Raw genomic sequence first — 19532 nt, 5'->3', positions numbered from 1 at the left:
GGATCGATGCAGCAGTAATGCGGTTAATGTGCCAATCTGTCGTGATGAAGAAGGAACGGAGCTGAAAGGAAAAGCTCTGGATCTTACCTGTCAATCTACGTTCCTACTCTCACCTATGTTCATGAGCTTTGGGTTATGACTGGAAGGACAACATACAATCAGATGCAATCAGCCGAAATCAGTTTCCTTCGCAGGGTGGCAGGGCGCTACCTTATAGATAGGGTGAGTATCTCTGACACCCTGGAGGAGCTCGGAGTAGAGCCGCTGCTCCTCCACATTGAGGGAAGTCAGCTGAGGTGGCTTGGGTGTCTGTTTCGGATGCCTCCTGGATGCCTACTTAGGGAGGTGTTCCAGACATGGCCCACCGGGAGGAGGCCTAAGGGAAGACCCAGGACATGCTGGAGGGACTATGTCTTTTGGCTGGCCTGGGAACGCCTCGGGATCCTCCCGCTGGAGGACATGTCTGGTTGCAAAGAGGAAAGTCTGGGGTTCTCTCCTAAGAATTGTGCGCTCGCATCCCGGCCCCAGAAAAGCGGATGGAAGTGAATAAATGAATGAATGAACTTTGGGAAATGGACTGTTGTTGTTTTTTTTTATAAAGGATAAAGTGAAATTATTTAATGAGGATGAGGTCAGACAGGGGTTAAAATGTTAAGGCTAAAAATTAACCTTTTATTGAACACTGTAATCCACACAAAGGGGATTGGAGCTGCACATTGAAGTTGAACATTTAAAGTAATTCCTTATTTTACACCACAGTTAATGTATTGTGCATTTTTATAGCGCATTTATCTGGCTTTGGCCATACATCCAAAGCACTTCACAATCATGAGGGGGGTCTCTTCACACCACCACTAGTGTGTAGCATCCACTTGGATGATGCGACGACAGCCACAGGACAATGGCGGCAGTGCGCTCACCTGCTATAGGTGTAGTGAAGAGACAGTAATACAGCCAATTTGTTGGATAGGCATGATTGGGAGGCTGTGGTGGGTAATGGCTGATGAAGGGAATTTGGTCAGGACACCGGGGCTACACACCTACTCTTTACAAGTAGTCCACAGAGAGTCAGGGCCTCAGTTTAACGTCTCATCTGAAAGACGGCGCACACTGACAGTGTAGTGTCCCCTTCACTTCACTGGGGCATTAGGACTCACGCAGACCACAGGTTGAGCACCCCCTGCTGGCCTCACTAACACTACTGCCAACAGCATCCTAGTTTTCTTATGTGGTCACCAATCCAGGTATTGACCAGGCTCAGCCCTGTTTAGCTTTAGGGAGTAACCAGTCTTGGGCCGCAGAGTAATATGGCTGTGGCATACATAGACCTGAACATTGTGCCATTTTAAATGAATATTCCTTACGAAAATGAAAATTCTGTTGTTAATTACACCCCTTCCCATGCTGTTCTAAATCCCAGAGACCTTCATTGGTCTTCACAGTACAAATTAGGATATTTTAGATGAAATCTGAGTTTCCTCATCCTCCATACACAGCAAGCGTCCCAAGGCATTCGAAGTCCATAAAAATAGCGAAATATCAAGCTACGAGACTACTTTTATGTGCACATAAAACAAAATAATGACTTTATTCAACAGTTTCTAACCTTGTAATGAACAAATGAGATAAGGATAAACTTAGTCAGCCTCACCTATGAATTATTTGGTGGCTAAATAACTAGCCAGCTTTCATGTCTTTCTGTGCTCGTGAGATAAAATTGAAGTAATTTCTAAACATTCCTATGCAGCTGAAAGCCGTGTTCATATTTTTATAATACAGCATCCATTTTTAATCGGTATTCATTGAGTTGAACATCTATTATTTATAGAATTTCATATTTTTATATTTAACATTTAAATATTATACATATTTTTGCTTAAGCTTAATAAAAAATCTTTGTACAATAAAAATGAGTACAATTTTCTTTTAAAATTAATTTCTTATAATTTTTAATGTTAATGTTAATGATGTCTTTTCCAGCGCAGGTAACATTTAAATGAGGGCTTTTGCTTTTTATCCTGTTTTATTTATTTGTTTCTTTTTGTTAGATGCGCCTGCAGAACCTAGAGAAGCGGAGACAGAGCCTTTTTAGTGGCGTTCACACGTACAGCCTTTTAATGAATCTTAGAAACTTTGTGTGCAACATCGGCGAGGACGCAGAGCTTTTCATGTCATTATATGATCCTGACAAGTCTGAGTTTATTAGGTGAGTGAATTTCTTTTGAGATTTACACTATAGGTTATTATTCTTAGAAATGTAGAATGAGGAATGTGGAGAATCAATTTTACGTACTGTAATGATGTCAATTTTTAAATAGGTATTATTTAATAATATAATTTTAGCCTATTCAACACAGCTAGTGTGATCATGTCAATTTCAGTCACCACTTTCAGTCGTAATTGCACAAAAAAACTGAATTATGTTTTATTTTATTTCATGTATATTGCTTTGTGAGAATCCTTTTGTTAAAGCAACAGAAAGAAGATTTTTTTTCCCCCCAAAAGATATACAGTGGAAGTAAGAATTTATTTGCCCCCTTTGAATTTTTTTTCTCTTTTTAAAAAAAATTTTTATTTATATTTTCCCAAATGATGTTTAACAGAACCAGGAAATTTTCACAGTATGTCTGATAATATTTTTTCTTCTGGAGAAAGTCTTATTTGTTTTATTTCGGCTAGAATAAAAGCAGTTTTCATTTAATTTTAATTTTAAGGACATTATTGTTAGCCCCTTTATGCATTTTTCTTTTCGAATTTTTTTTTGTCTACAGAACAAACCATCGTTATACAATAACTTACCCTAACCTGCCTAGTTAACCTAATTAACCCAGTTAAGCCTTTAAATGTCACTTTAAGCTGTATAGAAGTGTCTTGAAAATATGTAGTAAAATATTATTTACTGTCATCATGGCAAGGATAAAATAAATCAGTTATTAGAAATAAGTTATTAAAACTCTTATGATTAGAAATGTGTTGAAAAAAATCTTTCCGTTAAACAGAAAACGGTGAAAAAAAATAAACAGTGGGGCTAATAAATCTGACTTCAACTGTAAAAGACCTATTTAATGTGATTATATTCTTTCTGTCCAATATTTTCATTTCTATGACAGATAGATAATAGCTCTTATAACGATCCATTAAGATTTTTTCTTGACATTCTGAAATAAAAGTTTTCTTTGTGTTATAAAAACATTTTGTACAAGAATTTCTGGAGTAGGGATGTCCAGATCTGATCACGTGATTGGAAATCGGGCCAATCACATGGTTTCAAACTAAATCAGAGTTGGATGTTACATCCTGATCAGGACTCTTTATATATATATATATATATATATGTATATGTATATGTGTGTGTCTGTATACATGTGTATGCATATATGTATGTATAAGTATGTATGGATGTATGTATATCTATATGTACTCGTAGATATATACATAAAGATACACACACACACACACACACACCATTGCATAACTATAGATGTGGTAAAAAATAATGACTATTTACTATATATATATATATATTTTCTTTTTTAACACTTCTATATTTATGCCGTGGCACAGAGTTAGACCTCTTTCTTGACTTTACACAGAAACAGCAATACATGCGACATGACATCACTTTGTGGCAGAGATGCTATCGGTTAAATGCTGGCAAAGTAGAACTTGGAAGCAGGTTGAGGCGGAAAGCGCGAGTATGTCTGCGGTCTAGATGTATTATAAAGTTGATGATGACAGCATCGCCGAGCAAACTGTGAGATGTGTAAACTTGCCATTTCCTGTTGGGTATTTTAAGTTGAGGTGCTATTTGTTTTTTATATATTATATTTATTTTATATTTACTTTTACACTAAAGTCCTTATATTAATAATTGATGTTATTTATTACTTAATTGTTCAAGCTACCTCACAGAAGTGCTCTGTTTGTTAACAGAGTTGTGGGATGTTAAAATCAGATAAATTAAATAAAAAATAAGGAAAATCCTGGATCTGTTTCTTCGCTCTTTTTTAAATTCTTTTTTGTATTTATCGTATTGGTTTACCGTATCGGCAGATACTCAAAATCAAATGACTCGGATTCAAGAGCAAAGAACCTGATCGGGACATCCCTGTTCTGGAGTACATTAAAAGACAAAGGATTTCAAAGACAAACTTCAAGCTTTAAGGATTTCTGAAATTCTTTTACTGAGGGTGAAAGATGCTCATGAGTATTTACTTCTGGCATGTGGAATTGTAAGTGGACATCATCATGTGATTATCTTTTGGCAAACCTTCAATCACAGACCTAGTCTGGTCAGTAAATGTCTGCAAATAGTTGGACTCATTTTTTGAAAATGCTATTTATCATTTTAGCGAAAACTTCCTGGTGCGGTGGGACAGCACAGGCATGCCGAAAGAGATCGAAAAACTCAACAACCTTCCCGCACTCTTTACGGTGAGAAAGATTTAAAGAACACATTTTTTATGGTTTTATAGTCATGCACACACAAGTGGTTAAAAGTTTGGGGTTAATAATGTTTAAAGAGCCCTATGATTGGTCACATGCTCTAATGGTCTGGCACTGTTCACAGATGAGTGACACTGATAAACAAAGTCACAGCTGATTCCTGATAGACTTAATGAGAAACTTGATAGACTTTTTCATGAGAAAACTTAATACGCAGACACGCTAGTGTGTAGATCCACAAGTATCAGTCGAGAGGAGAGGAAAAGTTACCTCATGCCAGCAGGTCAAATATCAACAATGAGAGAGAGTGACAGAAATTGAGTTTACTTTTATTTTCTCCATAGCAGCGAAATAGGGGATTCTGCTGTAACGTCAGTGAACCAGCAAACATACACGCAGTGAATTGTTCACGGTTTCTGCCTTTTTAAGTAGATGGAGTTGTTTAATTACTCGGGCTCACCTCCCTCGCCATAGTGAGATATGCAAAATAGCACATACGAGATAAATGACGTCAGTGTATAATAACCGTTTATCATTTATTACTAAACCGATACAAAGTTGTCCGCATCTGCATCGCAGTGCACCGAACAATCAATTAATTTTGACACCACCAATGCCTCGCAAAGTTGACATTTTAGCATCACTGCAGTCTTCAGAGTCGCATGATTCTTCAAAAATCCTTAATATGTTGATTTGCTGCTCAGTAAACATTTCTTCTTCCTCTTTTTCTTCTTATTCTTCCTCTTTCTCTCCCTCTTCCTCCTCTACCTATTCCTATACCTATTATTAAATTTCAAAACAGTTGAGCAGCATAATGTTCATTGTTATTTTAGAAACCGTGGTTAAATAAAAAAATCGAAATTCCTTTTGTTTTGGCATTCTTTGATTTGATATAACGATTAAAACAGAAGCGTTTTTTGAAAATCGAAATCTTTTGAAAGATTTTAAATGTCTAAATTATCATCATCCTTGATGAATAAAATTATTAAGAGCATTCTGACCCCAAACTTTTGAATGGACAATCTTAAAATCAGGAATTGAAGCAATAATGTAACACGAGTACCTGTAATAATGAAATCATGTTCATTTGTCCTGCTGCTCTCTGATTTTATCCAGGATCTGAACAGCAGTGACCTCCTCCGACAGCGTCTTTTTCTGGTGTGTCAGATCATTCGTGTGGGCTGCATGGAGCTGAAGGAGGGAAAGAAACACACAGGAGGGCTGAGGAGGCCGTTTGGAGTAGCAGGTGCTTGACTTACAACTATATGCTTCAATTATCCTCATCATCTAATTGGTATTGACATGCTGGTATTGACATATCGTCATTTACACCTGGTGCTAGCATGCGTTTAAATCAGTATTTCTCAACCACGTTCCTGGAGGACCACAAATGCTACATGTTTTGTCTTCTTTGTCTGTCACACCCAGAGACTGCGTCCGAAACTGCATACTTTCATGCTATATAGTACGTTAAAATCAGTATGTGATGCCATGATGCCCCGCGAACGAATTCATGAATAGGAGTAAAGCAACGCAAATTACGCAGGTACGTCACGTGACTATGTCCAAATGGCGGATGTAGTACGTCCAAATTCCATTCATACTGTATAGAACCTACTTTTCTAGCGGCCGAGTAGTACGTTTAAATTCAAATGCAGTACCTACTGAGTAGTAGGCGGTTTCGGACGCAGCCAGAGACTTTTAGTCTCTGCTAATGAGCTGATGATCTGAATCAGGTGTTTGCTTGAGGAGACCTGGGCTGTGTCCAAAACCGCCTACTACTCAGTAGGTACTGCATTTGAATTTAAACGTACTACTCGGCCGCTAGAAAAGTACACTTTATACAGTATGAATGTGAGCAGTATGAATGGAATTCCCACGTACTACATCCTCCATTTTGTCTTAGTCATGTGACCTACCTGCGTCAGTTATGTTGCTTCTCTCCTATTCATGAATTCTCTCACGGGGCATTATAAGATAGCGCAGTGTGCATGGGATGCGCACTTTAGAATCTCGCCGGAAGTAGTAAGTCATCCAGGTCCTTTTCGCATACTGATTTTCGAATTCTATGAATTCAGACATACTACTCGGCTCACAAACTGATTTTAGCTTACTCTATAGTATGGAAGTATGCGGTTTCGGACGCAGCCATGGAAAATTGTAAAAATAGCGTAGATGAATCTAAGCTACTTTTGCCATGTAGCTTTTAGCTTAATTTGCTACATTTCCCAGGGGGTAGCTTTCAGTGTAGTTAAGCTACATTTTAAGTAGAGTAGCTGATAGCTTAGCTCACTACATTTTTCAAGTAGCTTGCCCGACACTGCTTGTTGTATTTTTACCTTAATCTGGCAACATGCGTCACAACCCAGTTGCAATGTTGATTTCTGCGCAGATTCAAAATTGGAACTATTAAATAGATTAGCTGATGTTATGCAGATTTCAAACAAGTTGGAAAGCGAGATAATGAAAAGGATGCGATTGGTAACTATTGATCAGTATCTGTGCATTTTACTTCAGTGCATTTCAGAATAATGCCTTGTTTTTTGGCTTTCTCACAATACGTCCTGCAATGGTCTGAAAGTAAGTGGTCTTTTGTGGCTGTTCAAACTCATTTGACTACACAAGCGTCTGCTGTATGAAAGCAAATTGGATCAAATGTGTTTTCGACTACCTCTGAGAATGGTTAAAATTGGACAAGCCTTGAATGTTACAGGCCTTTTACACCATTTAGCTTCCTCCACTTGTTACCAGGGTGAGGAAAACGCAAAAACCTGTTTGACTCAAAAAAAAAAACTGTGTTCAAAACAACACAGTTTGGCTTATTGATTTTATTTTATGTGTTTGACATCACAATTACTGGACATAACATAAGTGTTATAGCAGATTTGCAAATTTTCTACAGCTGTCCTCCAGCTGTGCGACCATAAAAAATCCACAATAATTAAAATACAGTACATGAAAAGATTTATAAAAAAAACAAACAAACATATATACTGCATTTAGAATTCTTAACATACAAGAGCATACAAGTTATCATGCAACTCAACGCTTAGTTAATATTGGACAGAACACACGCCGTGTCATTTTGCCCTGCTTGTTATTATACTTTATACATTGAACATGTTATTAGTAATGAAATACTTTTCCTGGTTGTAACCAAATGTCAAATATGGACAATATGGTTGGGTTAGTTACATAAAAAATAAATGAATTACAATTACAATTGTTTTGAAATTACATTTCTTATTAATTTGTTTGAAAAGTAACAATCAGTAACAAGTTACTTGACTAAACACTACAAATCCACATAAATCTTAGCATATAGATAATATAAATGAAACTCTTTATTTTAATTTAAATCAAACAGGACCTTTTATTTTTGTTCAGAAAATGTATATATGTTTCAAATACACCAAGCATTTCAAAGTAAAAGACACACCATATGTTTAAACATGCCAATGGCAATGACATACATGGCAATGTTTGAAGAGCATTTAATTGTTTCATAAGCATGCAGCTGTCAGACAAAAATATATATTTACTCTGCTTCTCTGAATTTATGCCTTATTGTTGTGAACTAATACAAAATTCTTCACCAAATGCAACTGTTTTGATGTTATTGTTTAAAGAAAAAATTTTGTTCTTGCAAAATAGAATCATTATGCGACATATATATGACTGTTTTTCTGAGTTTATGCAGAGTATTTAAAGATGCTGTATGTTTTTGACTCTTTTAAATCATAAAAATGCCATAATATGTTTGCAGATATTTAAGAAACATGCTAAGTGAACATTTTTGTTTATGTGAAAAACAATGCTGAAGTCAGGTATTCTGCTTTGAAAATGTGTGTTGCGTGCCGGAACGTCTGTGTTAATTTTGTTCCTTTAACCCGCCCAATGCCAGTTTAGCCAATTATATTTTAGCATCCCAGGTTGCCTTGTGGAAAAGTGCGTATTTGATTCAATCAGTCAAGAAGGCCCTCTAAGCATGCATCAGCAACTGAAATATGACCTCTGGTGGACAGTAGCAGCTTCCGAAATGAGACGCAGATTCAGAGTTCCACAAGAGGTGGATATTATTAGCAAATTATATAACAAGCGAAAATATTAGGTGACCCGGTTACATTGTAACCCTGTGTCCTAACAACACACTACCTGATGAGATTTGCAGTGATAACATTTTAGCTATTTGCACCAGACAACAAAACAGAAATTAAAATACAGCACATTCAGAAACACAGAATAGTGCACTCACTCCACTCCAACAAAATGGTAAGGTTTATAATCTAATTAATACATATGAAACCACTTTAACATTATTAAATGTACATACTAAATCACTGATATGTGTTGGTTTGCACACAGTTCTAAAGTTCAATTTCAAAGGACTTTATTTTTTTTTCAAGATCTGAGGTGAGATATCTGCTGCGGCTTTCAGTAGTATGATAATAAATGTCATGTGAAACAGCATTCAAACTGACAATATTAGCATTAAACACTGAATGAAGCACATGAGGTGTACCTGAGGAGATCATTGCCTGTTTTCTGTTGTTCAGCTGCAATAAAAAAAGCCAATTCTAAAATATAAATTTCAGGTGTTGGTTAAAACCAAAACTTGTATTCAATTGGAATAGTTACGTTGTAACTAATAGCATCCAACACTTGTTATAACAACCCAGCATTATTTTAGAGTGTAGTACAACCAAATGCCATATCTACTATAATCATATATTACTGTAAAATGTTGAAATTTACATTAAATGAAACTGCAGAAATGTTGATGTCTTTAAAGATTAGTAAAGTGTTTTTATTGTTGGTATGTTAACTGAATTATATAATCCGTTATAATCAATGCAATGAAGGTTGAGATTATAATTAGGTTCACTGACTTAAATGTTTTCGATCAGATTCTATAAAACACACAGTCTTCCATTAGTTGGAATACAGTTCTACCCCCTTTAAAAGGACAATTCAGGCTCAAATCACACTTATTTAGTTTCACTGGTGATTGCATGTAAGTGCTTTAAGAACAACAGTGCCGGCTTCACGTTTCTGCTTTTAAGCTCTTCAGCTGTCTTGGCTGCCGGGCTTCAATTATTAGTGCATTAGAGCAAGTGCACTTTTCATCTGTTTTTATGATCTTGAGGGATGACTTGACTTCATTGCGTGTGGTAATAGATCTAAATGTACAGATGTCACATGTGTGTTTAGTTGCATTTAAAAAATGGTTGCACTTTGGTTACACTAAATTAGGCGGCCTTAACTAATATGTACTTACACCGCAATAAATCATTTATTACAAATGTACATTACCTTACATATGTAATTGCATACCTGTATGTACAGTGATAAACATAAAGGAATACACCCCAAATATTTAAAAAAATGAATATTTTATCCATATTTCTGTCAATATTGGGTCACATATTTTGGTGCATCTGAACAAAACAGATTTATTAAATTGATATATATATATATATATATATATATATATATATATATATATATATATATATATATATATATATATATATATATATATATATATATATATATATATATATATATATATATATATATATATATATATATACATACATACATATATATACATATATACATACATACATATATGTAAATGTATGTATATGTATGCTTGTATGTATATATATATATATATATATATATATGTATGTATGTATGTATGTATATATATATATATATGTATGTGTATGTATACACACACACACACACACACACACACACACACATACACACACACGCATATATGTATATATATATATGTGTGTGTGTGTGTGTGTGTGTGTGTGTGTGTGTACATACACATACATACATATATATATACATACATACATATATATACACAGGCTGCAGGTTGAGCACCCCCTTCTGGTCTTACTAACACCACTTCCGACAGCATCCTAGCTTTACCATGTGGTCACCCATAAAGGTACTGACCGGGCTTCAGCTTCAGTAGGCAACCATGTGAGAGTGGCAGAGAGCTAGCTGCCCAATCCCACTCAGACTGCGGATACACTGCTATCCTTCAAATGACAACTAAAACCCCTTTTTTTCAGAGAACACCTAAATCCCAGTGAATAAAACCAAAACCACCTATTGAAGCACCTTCTTCCTCTCTCTCTAAAAAAATCCTACTCTAGTGCTAAATTCTCTGATATATATATATATATATATATATATATATATATATATATATGTATATGGCACGAGGCACATTGTAGTTAAGGAGGCCGCATTGTAGTTAAGGTCAATTAAAATCAAGTCGGACCAAATTCTGTCAGCATTTTGATTGTAATGGGACTGTCAAGCCAAAGAATGGATATGCTGTATAAAAAAAAAAAAGACTTTTTCCCCTTTCAGAAGTGAATGATGTTTTGCCTCTTAGTTTTTAGAGTTTACTACTGTCTTTTTCATTTTTTCACATTAGATTTGAAAGTTTCAGCTGAAACACTTGGTCTTTGTCGGTCAAACTTCACAATGTTATCTGACATTATGAATAGATGTTGTATTATATCAAATCTACGGGCAACTCACAAAACACAGTGCTTTTTTATTTTAAAGGGTGCCATGTGAAGTGTTGTGATTTTATTCTGCTGCTGAGTCACTGTAGACAATGGCATCAAGCTGAATGAATGAATCCATTTTCATTGTGAGCTTGAAAGACCAATCACATCACTGGATTATGCCATTCAGCCTGTGGCTTTTTAAAAGTTCACATGAAACCAAAGTTGTGCTGCAGTTTTCTTCCCTATTGGGATGTATATCTGAGTAATACGCGAACAAATGTAAGGAGGGGCTTGATTTTGTGCATGAGGGGTTGATTGGATAGTAGTTGTTTGCAGTTGGTTGATCTCATGTGATTGACAGGTTGATCCTTCTGGCAATACACATTACATTTAGTCATTTTGCAGACGCTTTTGTCCAAAGCGATTTACAACTGAGGAGGTATTCAGCGATTCAGCAAGAGGCAATACACACAAGAAGTGTTTATTATTCAAAGCAACTTGTTTGTGCTCAGAGAATTTAGCACTAGAGTAGGATTTTTTTAGAGAGAGAGGAAGAAGGTGCTTCAATAGGTGGTTTTGGTTTTATTCACTGGGATTTAGGTGTTCTCTGAAAAAAAAAGGGTTTTTAGTTGTCATTTGAAGGATAGCAGTGTATCCGCAGTCTGAGTGGGATTGGGCAGCTAGCTCTCTGCCACTCTCACATGGTTGCCTACTGAAGCTGAAGCCCGGTCAGTACCTTTATGGGTGACCACATGGTAAAGCTAGGATGCTGTCGGAAGTGGTGTTAGTAAGACCAGAAGGGGGTGCTCAACCTGCAGTCTGTGTGGAGCCTAAAGCCTGGTTTTTACTTCTGTGTTGAGTGATCGGCGTGTGTGATGGCTTGCGCTTTGCCGTGCATTTATACTTCTGCTCGCTGTTTCTGTTGCTCTGCAATAACACTTCTGAAACGCTAGTTGGCAGTGAGGTTTTTATGTTCCTCTGATCTGAGTTTCTTCGCTGGTGTTTTGTTTTTTCTGAACGCTTCATTAATGTACAAGTGGCTCAAACTCGCTCATTTTGAGGCTGGAATCTGCGGATGTGCAACAACTTTAATCATAAGGTAAACAACAGTCTCCATCCAGAGCTCCTTTACTCGACTCCACACTTGTAAACACTCACTGCATCGGGCTTGCACGGCTCTCACCTCTGCCCACTTTCATCAGCGCTACCAAACTGACCAATCACAGATTGTTGAGACGTGTAGTTACGTTCTTAAGAGGTGTACGTCAGCGTCGGCAGCGGTCATGGCGAGGGCTATGCCACCATGCATAGGCTGCGCCGTAGTACATGCGTGCGCTTGACGCAGAAGTATAAATCAGCCTTACCACTCCAATATATGGATGAGGACTCTATACTGCTCAGTGAGCGCCGTCTTTCAGATGGGATGTTAAACCAAGCTCCTGACTCTCTGTGGTTGCTAAAAATCCAAGGATGAATAAGAGTAGGGGTTTAACCCTGGCATCCTGGTCAGATTTACCCACTTTGCCCTCTGTCCATCATGGCCTCCTGACCATCCCCCATATCATAATTGGCTTGATGTCTTCTCTCCTCCAATCAGCTGGTGGGTGGTGTGTGATCTGGCACAATATGGCTGCCTTTGCATAATCCAGGTTTGCTGCACACTGGAGGTGGATGAGGAGATCCCCTCCAAAAAAAAAAAAAAAAAATGTGTTAAGCGCTTGAGTGTCCAGAAAAGCACTATATAAATGTAAGGAATTATTATTATTTTTTCACCAATGTGGAACATTGAATGGAAAGGTTTTGGAAAGTAACTTTTATCTGCGATTACACCACAATGCGGTGCTCACACCCCGACCAGAGGCTTTTTTTTCATTCTAGACATGCTAACATGTCTAGAATGCTAGCAACATTAGCATGTTAAAAATGTTGCTAAAAATGCTAAGATCCACACAATTCATTCATATTTTCCCAACACAAAACGATTATGTTAACTTAACACATTTAAGTAAATTGAACACAAAACAATTAGGTTCTCTCAAAACAATCTCAACAATTGTTGATTCAGCTCATTTTAAATTAGTAGATTGAACAAGTAGCAAAATAATTTTTTGAGTTAGTAGCATGTTTTTTTTTTATTAGAATATGCAAAAAGGTACATAAATTGGGATCAAACCAATAACAAGTGTGTATGTGTGTTTGTGTTTGTGTTCCTTCTTAATGTGAGGGGACAGCGCTATCCACTGCGCCACCAAATTAATTTAATTTAATTTAATTTAATTTAATTTAATTTAATTTAATTTGATTTGATTTGATTTGATTTGATTTGATTTGATTTGATTTAATTTAATTTATTAAGATAAACAAATTAATTTTGGGAGTCTATCTCTCACGTATATTTTATTTCAGTTAACTTTTGATTTTTTGTAAGTGTTGTAAGCTTGATTAAATATATCCATATCAGATTTATTATAGTATCATTGATATTCTATCTTGCTCATATTTATTAGTTTTATTATTATGTGAACAGATATACAAATTACAGAAATTGTGTGTGTGTGTGTGTGTGTGTGTGTGTGTGTGTGTGTGTGTGTGTGTGTGTGTGTGTGTGTGTGTGTGTGTGTGTGTGTGTGTGTGTGTGTGTGTGTGTGTGTGTGTGTGTGTGTGTGTGTGTGTGTGTGTAAAGGTGACTTGCTTGGCAGGTTAGAGTACATACATAAAGGACATATCAGTCAATAAATGAAGCAAGTATCACAGATATGAATAAAACAAATAGAAAGAAACCAGAAACCAGTCAGTGGTAAGAAGTAACAACGATGCAAGTAATGTATGATAGTAATAATGACAGTAAAAAGAAAGAAAGGACAATAGTAATAATAACTGACAACAACAATAATAATAAATCATAAGTGCTACACCAACTACTACTTTAGAAAGTTATTATTATTACAACTACTACTGCTGCTACTACAGCCACAACCACGACTATTACTCCAACAATGTCTACTAATACTGATACTACTACAACAACTACTACTGATACTACTACAGCGTCTGCTACAACTAATACTACTATAACAACATCTGCTACCCCTACTACTACTGATATTACTACAGCAATCACTGCTGAGTTTGTAGCATGTTTAAGTTTGTAAAAATGTGTTAGCGATATGCTAATTTATGCAAGTGAAAGTTGTCAGCAACTTATTAAATATGCTAGAAGCATGTTCAGTTTGATAAGTGATGTTAATTCATGGGTTTACACGGTGGCTCAGTGGTTAGCACTCTTGCCTCACAGCAAGAAGGTCGCTGATTTGAGCATTGGCATTTCTGTGTGGAGTTTGCATGTTCTCCTCTTGTTGACGTGGGTTTCCACCGGTTCCTCCGCTTTCCCCCACAGCCCAAAGACATGTGCTGTAAGTTAATCGAATAAACTAAATTGGCTGTAGTGTGTGAATGTAAATGAGTGTTTATGGATGTTTCCCAGTACTGGGTTGCTCAAGGAAAATGAATGAATGTTAATTCATATAATGTAATAACTCTTTTGTTGCCTATGTTTTGAATCAAATAAATTTTGCAAGTTATTTTAACTTGCAACAATTAAACGGACTTAAGATATCTCAAAGTTAAATGTGTATAACTTAATAGTCAAAGCGTGATTTAACTTATTATAAATAATTCAAAGTAACATTTAAAAAATACAATAATATTTATTTTGATCAAATAATTTTTAGTGATGTTAGAAAATATGTGAATCTATGCATGTAATATGTTAAATTCCTTCATTCCTCCATTTTTCTTCTTGTTAGTCTCAGGAGTTGTCACCATGTAATGAACCGCAGACTATTCCAGCATACGTTTTACGCAGCGAATGCCCCTCCAGCTGCAAACCAGTACAGGAAACACCCATACACTCTCACACTCATACACTGCTGCCAATTTAGTTTGCCCAATTCACCAATAGCGCAAGTTTTTGGACTGTGTGGGAAACCCACGCTAACACAGGGAGAACATGCAAACTCCACACTAAAATGCTAACTGACCCAGCCAGGAGTCGAACCAGTGATCTTCTTGCTGTGAGCTGAAAGTGCTAACCACTGAGCCACCATGCTGCCATATGTTTAATTATGTTAGCAATGTATGAGATGTTTTAGCCTGCAAAGCTTTCTCAAGTCATCATAAAACTTTGTCCCAACTAACTTTACTATCTATTTTTCTATTTTCATTCGTTAGCTTTTTTTTCCACCTTGAGGATAAGCATTTATTAGCATCTAGCCTGTTCTCTGAAAAAAAAAAATGCTTTTTAGATGTAATAATCTGATGCTGAAGATGATTTAGGGGCTTTTCATTCCAGCGCCCGAATCAAACGTTGATATTAAAGCTCTTATAGATTCAAAATGAGTCTCTTATCAACGCCGAAACACATTCTAGGAACTGCAGGAAGACCAAATGAACAATTTGTGCCACGTGTTTGACCTCTGAAAAACGGAATATGCAAGTTATTTGCTGCGTTTAAGGGAACGCGAACAACTCCGAATGAAATAATTAAATGCACCGTACTATCTGTTGTTCGGATCATTGCTAGCCTCCTGTTTCTTTGTATCCACAGTCATGGATATCACAGATATCGCCCATGGGAAAACCGATGATGACGATAAGCAGTATTTCATCCCGTTTCAACAGTGAGTGTGTCCTTTATGAGATTAGCGCATCCTTCATTTGCATGATTGTAGTTTCTCTTTTCATGTTTTTCTTCCGTGCATCACTGTTTATTTTGAGTCCATCATACATTGTTACCCCTAGGCTGTATATTGCTTTTTTTCCCTCTCAATTTTGTCCCTTTCCTCTTGGGCTCTCTTTTTCTCAGGATCGCCATGGAAACATACATCCGTCAGAGGCAGCTAATCATGTCTCCTCTCATCCCGTCTCGTGTCATTGGTGAAAACGAACCGCTCGTTGCTGTCTTCAACAAGGTCATTGCGACGCGAGAGGTCAACCACAAAGGACAGGGTAAATCCAGACCAGTAGGGCAAAAAATTCATCTGCGCTGTTGTGTTTTTGGGCGTTATAAGGGCAGAGGAATGTGATCTTGAGGAAGTTTCTTGAATGTTGCTTGAGAGTCAGATGTTTGGAAAAGTTTGCAGCATCAGGATTACTTTGATGGTCCTGGTGTTTTGCATACAGTAGAGCATGTTTGCAAAATGTATGCAATATGCAAAGATGCTGCAAATTCTAATTAAAAAATTAATAAACAATAATGATAATAACAACAATAACATTATTATTATTATTATTATTATTATTATTATTATTATTATTATTATTCATTCATTCATTCATTCATTCATTCATTCATTCATTTTCTTGTCGGCTTAGTCCCTTTATTAATCTGGGGTCGCCACAGTGGAATGAACTGCCAACTTATCCAGCAAGTTTTTACGCAGCGGATGCCCTTCCATCCACACACACATTCACTCACACACTCATACACTACGGACAATTTAGCCTACCCAATTCACCTGTACCGCATGTCTTTGGACTGTGGGGGAAACTGGAGCACCTGAAGGAAACCCAGGCGAAGGCAGGAAGAACATTCAAACTCCACAAAGAAATGTCAACTGAGCCGAGGCTTTTTTTTAAACACTCATTACAACTGAGGTAAGGAGAAGAGCATATCTGAATGCACAACACGTGCAGCAGCAGAAGACCATACCGGGGGCCACTCCTGTCAGCTAAGAACAGGAAACTGAGGCTACAATTCACACAGGCTCACCAAAACTGGACAATAGAAGATTGGAAAAGCATTGTCTGGTCTGTTGAGTCTTGATTTCTGCTGCAACATTCGGATGGTAGGGTCAGAATTTGGCATCAACAACATGAAAGCATGGATCCATCCTTCTTTGTATCAATGGTTCAGGTTGGTGGTGGTGGTGTAATAATGTGGAGGATATTTTTTTGGCACACTTTGGGCCCATTAGTACCAATTCAACATCATGTCAACGCCACAGCCTACCTGAGTATTATTGCTGACCATGTCCATCCCTTTATGATCACAGTGTACTCATCATCTGATGGCTTCTTCCAGCAGGATAACTCACCATGTCATAAAGCGCAAAACATCTCTGACTGGTTTCTTGAACATGACAATGAGTTCACTGTACTCAAATGGCCACCAAAGCTCAATCCAGTACAGCACCTTTGAGATGTGGTGGAACAGGAGATTTGCATCATGGATGTGCAGCCGATAAATCTCCAGCAACTGCGTGATGCTATCATGTCAACATTACCCCAAATCTCTGAGGAATATTTCCAGTACCTTGTTGAATGTATGCAACGAAGGATTGAGGCAGTTCTGAAGGCAAAAGCGGGTCCAACCCGGTACTAGTAAGGTATACCTAATAAACTGGCCGCGTAGTGTATTTACTTGTTCTGTTTTGTTTTGCATTTGAACTTTATCAATTGCCTAAATGGGTTTTGTTTTCTCTGTGCTAACCAGGCTAAAACATATCAACAAACATGCCAGCATAGTAATTAAATCTGTAAGCAGAATACTAAAATAGTTCCAGCAACATATTAAAATATTAGCCACGTAAGAGAATGATATACACATGCAAATTCATGCTAATCAACGTGTTAAATCAGACCGGCAAATCATGCCTCTTTCAACTTCTAACTTAAAGGGATAGTTCACCCAAAAATAAAAATGTATTCATCCTTTATTGCACCAAACCAGTTTGAGGTTTTCTATTTAGCTTAAAAGAAGATATTTTGAAGAATGCTGGAAACCTGTAACCCTTGACTTCCATAGTACACTAATTTTTTTGACAAATAGACAAGACAACGAATGTATTTATGTTGCTTTAACTTTATTTCATTAACAATTTTAAGTTATACTTCTAGTTTTACTTAATATTTTAAGTCAGATTGATTAATGTAAGTTAGGATTGCAAGAAAAGAAAAGCTTATTTAAGTCAGCTGAAAAATGTAAGCCAATTTTACAGCATTGAACAAGCAAATATGATGGAAGACTGGTTACAGGTTTCTAATATTCTTCAATATACCTTCTTTTGTGCTAAACAGAATATAAAAACTGATTTAGAGCAGGTGGAGGGCGAGTAAATAATGACAGAATTCATCTTCGGGTGAACTATCACTTTAAATCAAAGCTAACAAAGGCCATTTCAAACATTGATGTGTTATTTGTGTGTGCGGTCATTGATTCTGCAGGGATTTAGTTTGTGTTGAGAGGTGTTGCTCCCTCTCGGGGCTGGAGTTTGTTGACCGACGGGACCCGTCTGACCTTATAATGGCAGGTTTTTGCTTTCAGGTTTGTTTGTGACCCTAAAGCTGCTCCCCGGCGACGTGTTCCAGGTCCAGAAAGATTACCCTCATTTTGTGGATCGCACAACAGCTATAGTCAGGAAAATGGGCTTTCCTGAAATTATCCTGCCAGGTTAGTCTACGCATCCTTCAGAACATAACATTTTTATCCTCCTAACAGTGCTATTAAAGGGATAGTTCAGCCAAAAAGTGTAAATCTGTCATAATTTACTTGTTTTAAACCATTCATAGTGTCTTCTGTTTAACATAAAGGAAGATATTTTGAAGAATGTTTAAAATCTCTTACCATTGACTTATTAAAGGAATTGTTCAAACAAAAATGTAAATTGTCATCATTTACTCACCCTTTACTTGTTTCAAACCTTTATGACTTTCTTTCTTCTGTTAAACACAAGAGAAGATATTTTGAAGAATGTTAAAAACCTGTACCCATTGACTTCTGTAGCGAACAAGCTCAAAGAAAATATTGTAATTAATTAGTGATAATTATGATTATTATTATTAATTCCCTTTTGAGCTAGTTCATTACACTTCCATAAAATGTGTTTTCCCTACTATAAAAGGGAAAACACATTCTTCTAAATATCTTCTTTTGTGTTCAACAGAAAAAAAACCTCATAAAGGTTAAGAACAACTTGAGGGTTAGTAAATAAGGAGTAGGAGTACGTTTCATCATGTACTCACCCTTGTTTAAAACTTTTGTGAGTTTTATTCTTCTGTTTAACACAAAAGAAGATATTTTGAAGAATGTTGAAAGCCTGTAACCATTGACTTCTTTTGCGAACTAGCTCAAAGTTGAAATATTGTAATTGATTAGTAATAATTATGATTAATTATTAATATTTCTACTTTAAGCTAGTTTGCTACGCTTCCATAGTATTTGTTTTTCCTACTATGGAAGTCAATGGTTACAGGTTTACAACATTCTTCGAAATGTCTTCTTTTGTGTTTAACAGAAGAGAGAACCTACTCATGAAGCTTTAGATCCACTTAAGGGTTAGTAAATAATGAGGATAAGTATGTGTCATCATTTACTCACCCTTTACTTGTTTTAAACCTTTAAGTTTCTTTCTTCTGTTAAACACAAAAGAAGATATTTTGTAGAATGTTGAAACCCTGTAACCATTGACTTATATTGCAAACTTGTTTAAAGGGGAAAAATTATGATTGATTAGTAATAATTATGAATAATTATTAGTA

At 36.4% G+C, this 19532-nt stretch overlaps 1 protein-coding gene across 4 annotated transcripts in view; it reads left to right on the top strand.

Moving 5' to 3' along the window:
• dock5 (dedicator of cytokinesis 5) overlaps positions 1–19532 on the top strand; it is a 174983-nt gene that overhangs the window by 50047 nt on the left and 105404 nt on the right. For all 4 annotated transcript variants that reach the window (XR_015497246.1, XR_015497247.1, XM_087263788.1 and 1 more), the window contains 6 exon segments: positions 2049–2206; positions 4353–4434; positions 5563–5692; positions 15601–15673; positions 15859–16001; positions 18319–18444. Coding sequence is in view for 2 of the 4 variants with exons in the window: in XM_087263788.1 (XP_087119914.1) it covers positions 2049–2206; positions 4353–4434; positions 5563–5692; positions 15601–15673; positions 15859–16001; positions 18319–18444 (712 nt within the window). In the remaining 2 variants the exon portion in view is untranslated.

This window comes from Danio rerio, chromosome 8 (assembly GCF_052040795.2).
Source record: "Danio rerio strain M-AB ecotype USA chromosome 8, GRCz13ab, whole genome shotgun sequence".
In the NCBI taxonomy this organism is placed as follows: Eukaryota; Metazoa; Chordata; class Actinopteri; order Cypriniformes; family Danionidae; genus Danio; species Danio rerio.
Note: the sequence above shows the minus strand (reverse complement) of the source record. Positions and strands in the feature narration are given on the sequence as shown.